The 14,523-nt window shown below is 39.9% G+C and overlaps 1 protein-coding gene across 3 annotated transcripts in view; it reads right to left on the bottom strand.

The window, feature by feature from the left end:
• Window positions 1–14,523, bottom strand: part of LOC125319313 (nipped-B-like protein) — a 176,828-nt gene that overhangs the window by 121,995 nt on the left and 40,310 nt on the right. For 2 of the 3 annotated variants that reach the window (XM_048290423.1, XM_048290425.1), the window contains exons 2-4: window positions 4,093–4,236; window positions 2,255–2,420; window positions 1,014–1,144 (exon numbers count right to left, since the gene is read on the bottom strand). In XM_048290423.1, coding sequence (XP_048146380.1) covers window positions 1,014–1,144; window positions 2,255–2,420; window positions 4,093–4,156 — 361 coding nt within the window. In that variant the 5' untranslated portion in view covers window positions 4,157–4,236. Of the gene's footprint in view, window positions 1–1,013; window positions 1,145–2,254; window positions 2,421–4,092; window positions 4,237–14,523 lie in introns of those variants that run through there. The other variant, XM_048290424.1, reaches the window with a different exon arrangement.

Here is a 14,523-nt window from a genome sequence, read left to right as displayed (position 1 = left end):
CCTGGAGACTCTTTTCATCGTTTAAATTTCAGGATATATGTATCAATGACCTACTAAATATTTAGCACTGCCTTTCACATTTTCATTCCTGGAAATTTCTGCATTCTTTCAAGGAACATTGTGTTCTGTCCTTAGCAAATTCTTTTCAAATGTTGTATTGCTTTTTACTCACTAGCCTAGGTGAACAAACTTAATAATCTAATTTTATTATCTTTCCCCCTCCAAAAACACCCTAACGCTTTCTATTCCCTGTGGTCTCCAGTAACACTTCTATTTATATCTCTACAATGCTATCAAAGCCTTATCCTTACATTGTGAAAACTGAAAATCCCCCTACTCATTTCTTAGTTTAGTATTTAAAGAAAATATTTCATGCGCAAATGAAGAAGTCTCCAGATCTACAAGTAGAATCTGTCTGATTAATCCTTTGCTTGGTCTCTCCCCTTCTCCATCTTTGCTATCCAGCAGTATATCTCACTAAACCTCAGAAAAGAATTAGCTATCAAAACAGTAAAATCTGTAGGGCATCACAAATTGCTGAGAAGAGGAATGGCAAGTAGATGTTACATATGGTTCATTCAACCTTATTCTTTACCCCAGAACTATTAAAAACTACCACTATGGTGATATACTTTAATTATACAGATTTTCAATATAGAACAAGGTATCTTTTCCCAACTTCAATTATTTACTAAGACAAATATATAAACCTACCTATAAAGAAATTAAAAAAAAATTACTTTAAAATAAAACCCACTCATCCTAGAAATTAAACTTTGTAGAGAAATTCAACATTATTTTTTACAAAAAGACCTAGTAGAGTGCATTTCTGTGCTTATTCTAATACAATCACTCTTAGAAGATGTCCCGATACATAGCTTTATATCATTATCAAATACAAGGTAAGGCATAAATATCACAGTTGTGCTCTCTACATATTTGTGGTTAGTATCAGCCTCCTAAACTTACAGAACAACATAAAACTCAATCAATAATCAATCAAAAATCCTTACCGCTTTGTACCCCATATCTGTTTTGCATGCTTTTCTCCCTGAAAACATTAGGATTCCTTGCCAGGACAGCCTGCAGCAAGACTGGTATATCTCCCTCTGGATCATCACTGCCAAGGTTATCTTTCAATTCTCTGGAATTGTGGAAGTAAGCAAATAAAGAGGCAAATGCATTATCAAATTATAAGAAACCATGAGCCGAGTAAAAAAACCCAAATAACCAAAACCAATCAAAACCAAATCAAAAGACAGCATTTTACTGTTAAAATATAGAAAATACCCCACCAAATCTGCACTGCACCACTGTTCTCTAAATCTACTTTTTTCCTCTCATGCTAAAGGAATGGCAGAAAAGGTATTCCTACTAGTCTTCAAAATTATTTTCTGTTAATAAGCACTTATATATACATGGCTGTCAGTTTCAGACTACTATAAAGTTTCCTATGTCCATTTCTGTATTGTGATCTTCTCCATAAAAGAAGAATACTTTGTCAAAACATCCAGAAAGTACTATTGTAGGAGTGAAAATAAGTTATGCATAAATGCATAACATTCACATTGCAGCCCAACACTGAAAATCTTTTATTTTAGAAAGGGAAATTGGCATATCTTTGACATTACAGGATTCCCTTTGAACCTTCAAAAATTTTCTATAAATGCATCCATATTTTCACTTTTTCTTTGCATTGATGACTTTGAAGAGCTACTTTCATTTGATCAAAATAATAGATTGGAACACATAGGAAAAAGATAAGGTTGTCCACATAAGACAATTCAAAGGACACCAGTGAAAAATGAAAAAACCAAAATACTTGCTGGTTCAATTCTTAAATATTTTAAGTTCAATATCTAATCAGAACTGACATAGATCTTGCATGGGTGTCTCAAAAAAGTATCTTTTTGTGTAATACTGTGTATATAATTTGTCAGTGTACATAATTAACCAAAGTGGAACACAAATGACTTTTGCACAATCAATATCACAGTTTGTACTCCTAACTAGCAAGAATGGAACAAACAGATCTATAAAAAAAAAAATTAGTTATGCATAAGGGCTGTCAGACAATTACTAGCATTCTGACAGAAACAATTAATTCTTATACAGCAGTAATCTGCTAAGCTAGCCTAATAAAAAAACCTGCACATTCTAATTTTCAGATACAAACACCCTTCTCAATTCAGTTCAGTTTAATTTAAAGTAATAAGGATGGTGATCTGATATAGCTGAAGTTCAAATTACATACATGTGATCTGTTGACACCTGATTGAGACTGTGGATGAGCTGTGAAACCAAGTTTTCATCCCTGCAAGCCAGAAGGCAGTTCACCTCTTCAGCTATCCGTCCATTGAAAAGCAGACTTTTTGTTGTGGTAGCAGGTAAAGGTGATGGAAGAGGCAGCTGGTTCAAAACTGTTATCAGAAAATAGAAAGGAGTTCAGAATCATTTCATGAAACAAGAGCATACAAAGACGGACACCTTCTTACTCCCTCATGTGATTAAGAAAGGAAACCTGACAACTACATTACTTGCATTAATTACCTTGAATGTGCCTTGAAACTTGGAAAAATTAGAAAGATCAGCAAAACATTTATTAAAACAGTATAAATTCAGCTAGTTAATTAAGCCTACTCTACTACCTCTACTCATCACGTTCTCCATGTTTTTAGGGCAACAGGACTTGTCAATTCCAATACCTTCTTTTCACATAGAGAGAAATAAGGTGAAGCAGTGACATGCCTTTCTCTTTCATGCACTCCTGAGTTTCTGAACATCAGAGAAATATGACAGAGAAAGAAGCAAACGCACCTAACACAAGGGCTAATCCCACCAAAGGTAATTCAGTGTTTTAAGAAACTCTTGCACCAGGAGTCTGGCCAGTGACTTCTACCAGTTAAGTATTTTCACTTGAGAACCATACCTGCAAATAATTAGTGCTAGAAAACTGTCCATAGCCCAGAAACCTATGATTTGCATCCTGATGGCCCATTATTATACACACATAATGGTACATATATACATATATAAATACATAAGCAGCATCTTCCAATTTAATAATTCAGAATATCAGAAAGACATGAAGTGTTTTTTTCCCCCTCATTGAATTAATTTGCTTTTTTTTACTATAGGCAATTAAATTCAATTGCTGGGTATATACTTTCAATGTCTCTTGAAAAGTCTTCAAATTTCAACAGCATAATAATAAAACAAGAGCTCAGAATAAGCACTTGGATCACTAAGTCCAGTTATCCTCAGACAGCCAACTGAGCTATAAACTCTTGCTTACACTTTATAAAAAAAGATGCATCTTTCTCCTGATTTCTCTTATAGGAATGGCTGTTTTAGGACTTCGTTATAGTAATGATAAATCTCCTCTAAGTTTCCACTAGAAATTTATTTTTGGTCAGATTATAAGCATTTGGTTTTGTGCCAGCATCAGCTTTTAATGTAAATAGTTCTTTCTCTTTCCTTGCATTTTGTCTTCCTGACATATTTAAAGACAGTACGCACATCTCATCTACTCACAGCCAAGAAACAAGCCTCATAGGTTCAGCTGCTTATTTCCATTCTAGCAGCTACTCTTTGCACTTGTTAATTAGAGCAACTTTTTTTGTACTTTGTCCAAAACTAAGGAACTAGGTTTCAAGTATATTCAGAACATTCCACAACTCTCTATCTGAACATCAGTCTAATAACCTCTCTCTCTCTCTCCAGTGAAGATGATGATATGTATGTTTTAGAGAAGTATTTCGTCATTTATATGTTTTTCTATATTTGTGGGGTTCCCAGATATGTTACTGAATGATATTCCAAACAACGAATTCCTATATTTTATGTTTTGGGTTTATTTAAGGGCTTTTTTTTTTAACCTACATTTCATGTTTCAATTAGCATATTATGTTCAAATATATTTTTAAAATTCTAGCAAGGACGAGAAATATTTTAATACCAAATCTGATTTTGAACAGATTTACTTTTAAGAACTTTAAAAACAAAATTATTTTTAGTATTTTGAAAATGCATGTATATTTAGTGAAGAGGTAGAAGGGAACATAGCAAAGACAAAAAAAAAAGAGTACTTACGGTCTGTAAGACTAGCAATCCCTGCAAGAGTAGTGATGGGAACATGAGGCATATCCCCATTCATCCTGAAGTTCTGGGATGGTAGCGACTACACAGATATTTTAGTTCAGGTGCCAGCTATCATTACTTCCCATCTCCCAAGCACTAAAAAACAAAAACAAAAAAACAACAAAAAAACAACAACAACAAAACAAAACAAAAAAACACACACAAAAAAAACAAAAAAACACAAAACCAAATTAAAACTCTCAGTTTACTTAAAATAATTTTAAATTCAATAACATAAATGAAACATAGACCATAATCTCAGATGTGTAATAAGTAAATTTTGTCAAAAGTGGGTAGAAGAATGTAGAATTTAAATATCAAATGGCATTAGGCAATCAAAAGGCAAGCTTCTGGTTTCAGAAGCAGAGCCCGTCACCAAAAAAGATGCAACATAAGGCAATCAAAAGACAATTTGCTCAGGTTATACGATACCAATGCAAAAATTGGCAACAAAACTTCAGTTGGCTCATAATGCAGTGGACCGCACCTAATCCATAATCAGTTTAAGCAATTAGCTACTATATTCACTTCTCAGTTTTGGAGGAGATATTTTTCATATAAGAAGTTAGCAAAAACAAAAGGAATAATTTACAGCTGCAAAAGTCAAACAGTAAGCAAAGTGACAAATACAAAATCTTAGTATATTTTTGTCATGGTTTAACCCCAGCCAGCAGTTAAGTGCCACGCAGCTGCTCATTCCCACCACCACCCACCCCAGGTAGATAGGGAAGAGAATCAGAAAAAGGCAAAAATACATGGGATAAGAACAGTTTAATAATTTAAATAAAGTAAAATATACTACTACTACTGCTAATTGTAATGAAAAGGGAGATAAAAAAGAGAGAGAAATAAAACCCAAGAGAAACAAGTGATGCACAATACAGTTGCTCACAACCCACTGACCGATGCCCAGCCCGTCCCCGAGCAGTGATCGGCCTCTCCCAGCCAACTCCCCCAGTTTATATACTGGGTATGACATTCTATGGTGCAGAATATCCCTTTGGCCAGTTCAGGTCAGCTGTCCCGGCCATGCTCCCTCCCAGCTTCTTGTGCAGTTCCTCCCTGGCAGAGCCTGAGACACTGAAAAGCCCTTGACTCAGGGTAAACACTGCTCAGCAACAACCAAAACATCAGTGTGTTATCAGCATTATTCTGTACTGAATCCAAAACACAGCGCTGTGCCAGCTACTGAAAAGAAATTAACTCTGTTCCAGCTGAAACCAGGACAATTTAAAAAATAGTAGTATTTCAAAATTTATCTGAAAATATCTCTTTAATATTAAGCACTCTCTGGTCAAACTATTACCAGGAACTGTTTCACCCCCTCCACAGAAAGAAAAGGTTTAGTCACCATTGAACTAGTTTGTTTATGTCCTGGAAAACAGCATAGTTTATATTCAACTACTGAAAAGGAATTTGTTCATCTAGTTTTCACTCACTATAAAGATCCCAATTGTAAGGAAGTCCACAATATTTAAAACAAACAAACAAAAGAACAATAAAAATTCCAACCACCAACAACTCCCCCCAAGAAAAGATCATCACAATAATTTGAACTGTATTTCCAAAACAACAAAAATTTACAAACACCACACATTACAATCCACTATTGTTATACTAATGAAATGAAAAAATTGAGCATGATATTTTCTGAAGACAAACAAAATAAATTAAAGGAACTTGCTGTATATACATTTACCTATAATAGACAGGCTCCTGTGTTAACAATTCATGAAATAGTAAGACTTCTTTGGTCAGCATTTATGTTGTTTACTTAAGATTCTGAAATAGTGATTTGTTTATACTTACTTTACAAGTCAACAGTTTTGCAAATTACATATACAATACATATAAACCAAAATATCACTGGCATTTCCTTAATAATCTTTATCTCATTCTTTCTTATGCCACACCAATGACAACATATAACACCACTGCTAATACATATGTGCAGATTCTAAGCAAAACAAAGAAATAATGTTCTAAGTATTTTTCCTGCATAAAGTTTTCATGAACCAGTGAAGTTAACTTTTCAGTGTTTCCCTATCTACACAAAACTAAATTATTTGGGGTGGGGGTGGGGTGGTGTGACAAGGGACAATACAACCAATAAACAAAAAAACCATCACCCAACACTGAGATTAAACAGAACTGACAATGAGTTAACTTGCTTTGCTGCACCTGCCACAGGCTCATTCCCACCACTAAATTACCTTTGTTTGTTAAAAATATAGTACATTACAGGTGCAGAAATCTAGTTAAGGAAACTGCTGCAGATAGATATATGCTGTGTGGGTTGCTGTGTTTGGGGTTTTTTTAATCCAGGAGAAAACAGCCTTCAAACACACAGCAGTTTCAAACACTACTTGATACTGAAGCTTCTTTACCTGAAATAAATACCAATACAGAATTTCAGTTGCTTCTTAGTTCCATAAATAAGCAATTCTTAAAGAAAAAAAAAAAGGGACCTAACTTTTACCACAATGAGTCTGCAACAGCAAACCCACAAGAGCTAACAACACTTTTAGAATTTAAGTTTTCATTTAAAGGTAAGAAGTTAAAGAACACCTTTCACACATAAGTTATACATACAAGAAAAAAACCATGTCCAAAGAGCTCTCCTCTCCTGACTTAAACTGCATCAAAACTGATTAAGGTCACATAACTATTCAGTATTATTGGAAATTCCATATGTAAAACAAAGACAAGGGGGGAGGGCAGGAATCTGTTTACTTTCTCTTCATGTTCACCTGGGAAAGCTGTAAACATCAGTCACTAATAATGCAAGTTCTTTCCTGGTATTGCTGCTACAGTAATTATACAGATATTAAATGGAAAAAAAAACCCTCCAAAAGTAGACACTTAAATTAGAAACCTTCTCCACAGATACATAAGAAACATGAACTGGCAAGATCCAGATCCAAGAGTGGAACAAGTGCAGACAGCTAGGATGGTCAGGGAAAGAGTAAGTTTTCCAAGAGGAGAGTAGAAGGGGCTGGTTTGTTTAGCTAACAAAACAAAGGTCAAGAAGGGATGTGGTTGCTCTGTCTAGGGCAGTCAAAGAAGGTTACAAAGGAAGAATGCTCAAAATATCAAGCAGTTAGGGAAAAAAATTGACAGCTCAAGACAAGATATGTTATTTCACACAAAATATCAAAATATCATGCAACAATTAAGGGTTTGACAAGCCAGACAAGTCAAAACATACAAGTTTTGTTGTGTTTTGGTTTTTCATTCCCAACTCTAACAAGAGTAATTTATCAATATTTAGAACCTTTTATATTATCAGCTTTGTGCAGTAGCTACTACCAGTAGTAGTGCAGCATTTCTACCTCTAGACTGAAAAAATAAATCTGTTACTGTTGGGGTCCCTCCCCTGCCGTGTAGCCCTGGCAGAGGGGCCCTGAGGGCACAGACACGGGGTTTCCTGCCCCTGCTCAGCCTCGTTCCCATTGGTTGGTTTGTGTTCCCTGCGCGGGGGCAGAAGGACCCTTGGTCCCGTGACTGGAACAGTTCCTCGGCAGAGCCCCGGCCGTGCGGCTGGAGAAATAAACATCTCTGAAACAGCTATCAAGAATCTGTCTGTCCATATATATTTCCTTTCCACGGGACTCCTGGTTTGATATATGCGTGTTGCAGGATCCCCACGGCAACAAATGGTGGAGATTTGTGAGCAGAACGATCCCCGATCCCTAAGCGACTGATTTGTGTGAGTAAACCCTGGAAACTTTGGATTCCTCTTCTTGGTTTTGCTTTGCTATTCCGTATCTAAACTATGGAGGAACCGTGGGAAGACTCTTGGCTCTCAGAGCCGCATATGGACATTTATCTTAAACTTAAAATGATTCTTGAACAACGATTTGTAAATTTTAGCTTGATTCAAGCTCAAAAAGAACTGAAACACTTCCTGGCATGGTTGTTTAAGAACTTTTTCTATGTTTCTTGGGATTTAATTATTACCAAGGGCTTTTGGAAAACCGTTTGGACACAGTTAATACTAGAGTCAAAATATATGCCGATGGAAGAATATTTTCGTGAATATTATTTAGTTACTGAGACTGTTGAGCAATGTCAGCTGTGTCCTGGCGAAGGGAAGCGTGGCGCAGGGACCGTGCGGCCCAGGCCACGTGCACCGAGCGCTCTGAGAGCAGCAGCGAGGCAGTTCCCGCGCGCGGGCGGAGCCACGCGAGCCGCAGTGTCGGTGGCGGAGCGAGGCGCGGCGGGACCCGGCAGGACCCGCACGGCCGCGTGCAGCGCGTGGTGGAGCGAGCCCCGTGAACGCCCGACCGAGAGGGGCGGCACGCGGGCGGCGGCTGGCGGCGGTGGCGATGGAACGGAGCCGCGCCCGGCCGAGACGCGCGCTGGAGCGGAGCACGGGGGGGTCGTCGCTCGGGGGCCCGGCCGAGACGTGGGTGCAGCGCCCGGCAGCGGCAGCGAAGCTGCGACCAGAGGAGGCGACGCACGGAGGACTGAGCGGCGTGGCCCGGCCCGGCCCGCGCAGCCCCGAACGCGACCCCGGGAAGAGCGCGCAGGCACGAGCAGCCCCGACAATTCCAACACGGGAGCGACCGAAGGAGAGAGCAAAGACGCAGCGAGACAGAAAACAGCAGCCACTCGGAAAAAGGAAAAGATCATAGCAACTAAGACCTTAGGGATAGTAAAATGGTATAATGTTAAGCAAAATTATGGTTTTATAACAAGGTGTGACAACCAGCAAGACATATTCGTGCATAGAACTGCTATTAAAAAGAATAACCCTGAAAAATGCATCCCAAGCTTGGGAGATGGAGAGGTGGTGGAATTTAATATTGTACTAGGGAGAAAAGGGTTACAAGCATCGCAGGTCACTGGGCCTGATGGTGTTCCTGTAAAAGGCAGTATATATGCAAAAAATCGTAGTCATGTTAGACAGTATCTCCATTGTAAGCCCCCCCTACAGTTTCCCTTTCCTAATCCCACCTTTCCCTTTTACCCTATGTCCTATTACCCCCAGTGTATTCCCAATCCGTTTTTTCATCCATGGTTTCCCTCACAAAACCATGCTTTTGCCAATTGTTTCCCCAAAAATCCCTTTCCAATGCCGAGTGGGGGATGAAAAGGGGGAGGGAAGAAGTTAAACCCTCTCCTGCCTCAGTTTCCCCACAAAGCATGCTCAGAGTTCTGTCTCCCTTCTGTCAGCCCTAAGATGTTCCAGAGAATCTGTTTGGACATTTAAAGACTCAGGAGGGTGGCTTGTTTTGTTTTGAAACTGTTCTTGTTATGTTTATCCAGTTGTTTTCATTCTCCTTTTATTAAAATAAAACGGGTGAGGTGTTGGGGTCCCTCCCCTGCCATGGAGCCCTGGGAGAGGGGCCCTGAGGGCACAGACACGGGGCTACCCTGTCCCTGCTCAGCCTCGTTCCCATTGGTTGGTTTGTGTTCCCTGCGCGGGGAGAAGGACCCTTGGTCCCGTGACTGGAACAGTTCCTCGGCAGAGCTCCGGCCATGCGGCTGGAGAAATAAACATCTCTCTGAAACAGCTATCAAGAATCTGTCTGTCCGTATATATTTCCTTTCCACGGGACTCCTGGTTTGATATATGCGTGTTGCAGGATCCCCACTGCAACATGTTACTTTATGTCTTGGGGATAGTTTTTATCCCATATCCATTTTTTTTTGTTTTGGTTTTTGTTTTGTGTCCCGAATGGCCACTGCCCCCCTCCCTCCCTCCCCCCCCCCAGCTCCGGGAGTATCATGGGGAGTATCATGATGGGTGAGAGGCAACCTGGAATTCTGTGAGGGGTGGGGGCAAGGGGCTGCTGCTTCCTTCCAGTGGGGTGATCATCTCAGCAGCCATGCGGCGCAGTGCCTCTGACTGGAGATACTGTTGCCTTGTAGTTTTTCCATGTTTCTTTTTTTTTCCCTTTTCCTTCAGCACTGTGACTGGGGCTTGCCAACTTGCTTCTCTGCTCCTCTGCTTGCTTGGGAGCTGTTGGGGTTTTAGTTTAGTCTTAGGTTTTCCTGTTAAAGGAATTTTCTCCCATATGCATGTTGCTAGGGGACAAATAGCTGTACTTAAGAAAGACAAAAAGGGGAGTGGGGCGGGCCTGGCTACTCCTTTGTTTACACCTGGGTGTGGGGTCAGTTCGCTCTGAGCGTCCGGAGAGAGAAGCTGCAGAGAAAGGAGCTGCTGCTGCTTTCTTTTTGGCCGTTCTTTCTTCCTGCTGGAAGCAACGCCGGGACCCCAAAAGCCGCTTTTCCCTGCCCTGCTGGAGACCGAGCTGTGGCTGCCCTGCTCCGCTGCTGCTTCGAGCTTTCGCTACGCTGTAGCCCTGCTCGCCCTGCCTGCCTGGGCCTCCGTGGTTTTTCCCATCTGGATACATCTCGTCTGCCACCCGGGATTTGCGTTCGTCCCTGCCATTCCAGCCTGCTGTTCCTGAGAGTCCGGGATCGGCTGCCCAGCGGTTTGTGAAGCCTTTGTTCCATCCCTTCCCGGGATCCCAGGGCACCAGAGCCGCGGGTTTCCCGAGCTCGCTCCGGAGCGCCCCCTGCAGCCGCGGGGGAACCATCGCACCTGCCCTGCTCACCGGGAGCCGCCAGCGCCCCTGCCGGCTGCGAGCGGAACTGCACCCGAGGGGAAAGGGCCTGACAGCCGAGAAGGCTGGCACTGGGTTTGTGATTGCTGTTACTGCCAGAGTTGTTGTTGTTTTGTTTGACTGGTTATATACATATATATATATAGAGTAAAGAACTGTTATTCCTATTTCCCACATCTTTGCCTAAAGGCCCTTGATTTCAAAATATAATAACTTGGAGGGAAAAGGGGTTATATCTGCCACTTCAAGGGGGTCTCTGCCTTCCTTAGCAGACACCTGTCTTTCAAAACCGAGACAGGAGCCCAGAGCCAGTGTATGCTACGCCAGGAGCCAGGAGCCCTCCCCACCGGGCTGCTCCCTCTCTGCAGAGGCCCAACCCCAGGACCAGCCATCACCGGTGAGCTACCCAAGGGAGCGATCCCCCGCCAGCCCCGCTGTTTTCCACTGCTGCTTCAGGGCTTTTTGCTACACTTTAACCTGACATCCCATACCCACCCAGAACACCCTGCGGCTTCTGGCATGGCTCCGGAGTCTTTGCTACACTTTGTTTGCCACCCCGGGTGTGCCTGCCTCTGCTGTTCCAGCCTACTGCTCCGAGGTTTCCTGCTGCAGTCCATTCAGCCCCCTGCAGCTGCGGGGGAATCATCGCACCTGCCCTGCCCTGCCGGGAGCCAACAGCACCCCTGTTGGCTGTGACCATAACTACAACAACGAGGAAAGTGCTTGACAGCCGAGAGAAGGCTGTTACTGGGTTTCTGCTTTTGTTTGTTGTTGCTGCCATTGTTGTTGTTTGTTTGCCTTGTTTACATATATATATATACTAGTAAAGAACTGTTATTCCTTTTTCCATATCTTTTCCTGAAAGCCCCGTAATTTCAAAGTTATAATAATTTGGAGGGAAGAGGGTCACATTTTCCATTCCAAGGGAGGTTCCTGCCTTCCTTGGCAGACACCTGTCCTTTAAACCAGGACACTTTAATATTAGCTGAATTAAGGAAATCAAAGAATTGTTGCATTGAAAAGCTTTTAAACAATGCATCATTGTTGCAGTTCAAACAGAGAAGTAGAAACCCAATTTACATATATGCAAAGATAGACTTGCATATTCAATATATACATATACTCTTGCTTCTTTATAAGAAAAATCAGATATTGTAAAAGACATTCCAGGGAGGAAAAAACTACAGTGCACAAAGGAAGTGATACAAAGAACCCCTTTGAAAAAGGGAAACAGTGAAAGGGCAGCAGATATTGAGAGCAATGTATGAAAACCTATCATCATAACATAATACACAATAAAAGAAAAAATGAAACCAGCAAGGACAGTAATATTGAAAAAGTTTATGCTACAGGTAATAACTACACATTTAAAGCACTACTTCTGTATGTTGTCTTCTTTCCTTTTGTCAATTATATATATTCTCATTTACTGGAAATTAACATTCCAAATAAAATTCTTACTGAAATGTTAAATTTAAAATGTTGCTCACTGGTTGGGGATTTTTAAAGTGTATTGTGGTTTAACCCAGCTAAGCACCATGAAGCCATTCCCTCACTCCCCCTTCCCCAATAGGATGGGGAAGAGAATCTGAAAAAAGGTAAAACTCATGGATTGAGATAAAGTGTATTGGGTCTGGCTAAACTGGAGTTCATTTTCCCATAGCACCCTCACAATGCTGTGCTTTGCATTGGTAGCTAGAAAGGTGTTGAGAACACACACACCAGTGTTTTAGCTTCTGCTGAGCAGCACTGGCACAGCATCAGCACTGACTCTCCAACATCCCCCCAGCTCAGATAGAAAAGCTAGGGGAAGGAGGAAGGGAGGGCATTCGTTATTCTACAATGTTTGCCTTCTGGAGCAACCACTACATGTGCTGAAGCCCTGCTTCCTGGGAAGTGGCTGAACATCACTCACTGATGGGAAGTAGAGAATAAAATATTTTGTGCTTTTTTCCCTTTGCTTGCACACAGGACTTTTGCTGTTGCTTTAGTAAACTGCCTTATCTCAACCTACAAGGGGTTTTTTTCCATCTTATTTTCTCCCCTTTCTCTTTCCTCTTGGTTGAAATACATTCTTGTCCCCTCAACAAAAATAACAGTTCTTCCATGGCTTATCTACGTACATTCATGAGAACATTGGAAAACAAAATAAAGGGAAAAATCTGTTTATGTGCAGTAATACACAGGCTCAATAGTAATGGAAAGATAAGTAACTCAGGATTCAGAAATTTAGTATTTACATTTCAATGTTTCATTCCCCATACTCCAGAGTATTCTTTAACTTATATCTTTAGATTTAAAAAGTAACATTGTAGTGGGTTGACCTTGGCTACCTTAGATGACTAACCTAATATATTTCTGAGAAAAGAGATAAAATTAGATAGATTAAAATTAAATTTTAAAGAACTGCTAAAATATCAAATCTCTATAGCTTTTTTTTTTTTTTAACATTGTATTAAATAGAACATGTTAAATACAGTTCTGTTTTATGTAGTTTATATTACGAAATCTTTAGTTAGGATGAAACTACTTTTAAAAATTGTTTTAATTTCTTATATGTTGAATAGCATTGTACTGACACAGTACAATGCTCAAAGTTGATTTCTGCAGCTGCACAAAGTAAACCAGTACAACTCATTTATTAGCTACTTTATAATTTAGGTGAGCAGTGAACTCTTCTTTTAAAACAGCAAACATGCTATTATAAATTTAAGAAGCCTTGCCTCAACCAGTTTTAAGCTTCCACATTTTGCAATAAACTACTACTCTTATTAGATACTATATGAAGCTCTGCTAGTTATCAGTCCATAAACTGTCCTTAAAAAAAATTAAAAACTCCCACGCTTAAAGAATGAGAGGCAGAAAGAGGATGAATTATTATCCTCTTGTTCTCATTCAAATAAGATGCCATGATCGAGTACATCAGACAGATTTAGGTACAAGAGGGCAAATTTCTGGTTTCTATACCAGAGCTACAGTTTGATACAATGACAGTACTTTTGCCACACGTTTCCAGCATGAAATGCTTTTAAAAATAGTTTGAAAACTACTAAGGAAGGAGATAGGGTTGCCAAAACATAGTCTAACACTTAAGTTACATAGAAAAAAGAAGCATACACAATCACAATATAAAGCATTTTAACACTAATTCAATCTCAGAAAAAGTCAGTATTGGAAGTGAGCAGTAATTAATCACTGATGCAGCTGCCTAAGGTTAAAATAGTAATGCAAGAAACCTGATATGAAGCTAACTTGAACAACCAAAAAGGAGGGCAGCATGTGGGGGGAGGCAGAGAGAAAAGGTGAGGGGGATTATCAGAAATCGAGAAGACTCATTATTACTGATAAAACCCCATGAAACACATCAACATTTATAACCAGAAAGTTCATGGCATATACAGAATAGTTTCACCTACAATACTGGCTACAAAAAATTAGGTTTGAAAAGAGAAAAATCCCAGAAAGCACAGAAATCCCAGAAGCACAAAAAATGAAATTCAGTGTACTAGTGAAATTGATATGTTTAGTTCAAAAAGCGATCAGCCAACAGACTGAGTAATGCTGAAAAAGCAAGTGAAAAATTAAAAAGTTTGAGATAAAAATTATTTAGCATAACTTCTAAACCAGTATTAGCTTGATGTTTTTTCCTAAAGCTATTCCAATAGTAGCCGCTCAAATCACTACAACTACTGTAACAAAAGAAATTTTAGTGAAAAGTACTGTACTGGGCCAAGTGACAATTGCTTCTGAATATAAAGCAACCTTTGGAAAAATATTTTAGAGCATCAAGCTCCTTCCTCTGTGGCTA

This window comes from Corvus hawaiiensis, chromosome W (genome assembly GCF_020740725.1).
Source record: "Corvus hawaiiensis isolate bCorHaw1 chromosome W, bCorHaw1.pri.cur, whole genome shotgun sequence".
Lineage (NCBI taxonomy): Eukaryota > Metazoa > Chordata > Aves > Passeriformes > Corvidae > Corvus > Corvus hawaiiensis.
The sequence above is the reverse complement of the archived record's forward strand: the minus strand, read 5'-3'. Positions and strand labels throughout refer to the sequence as shown.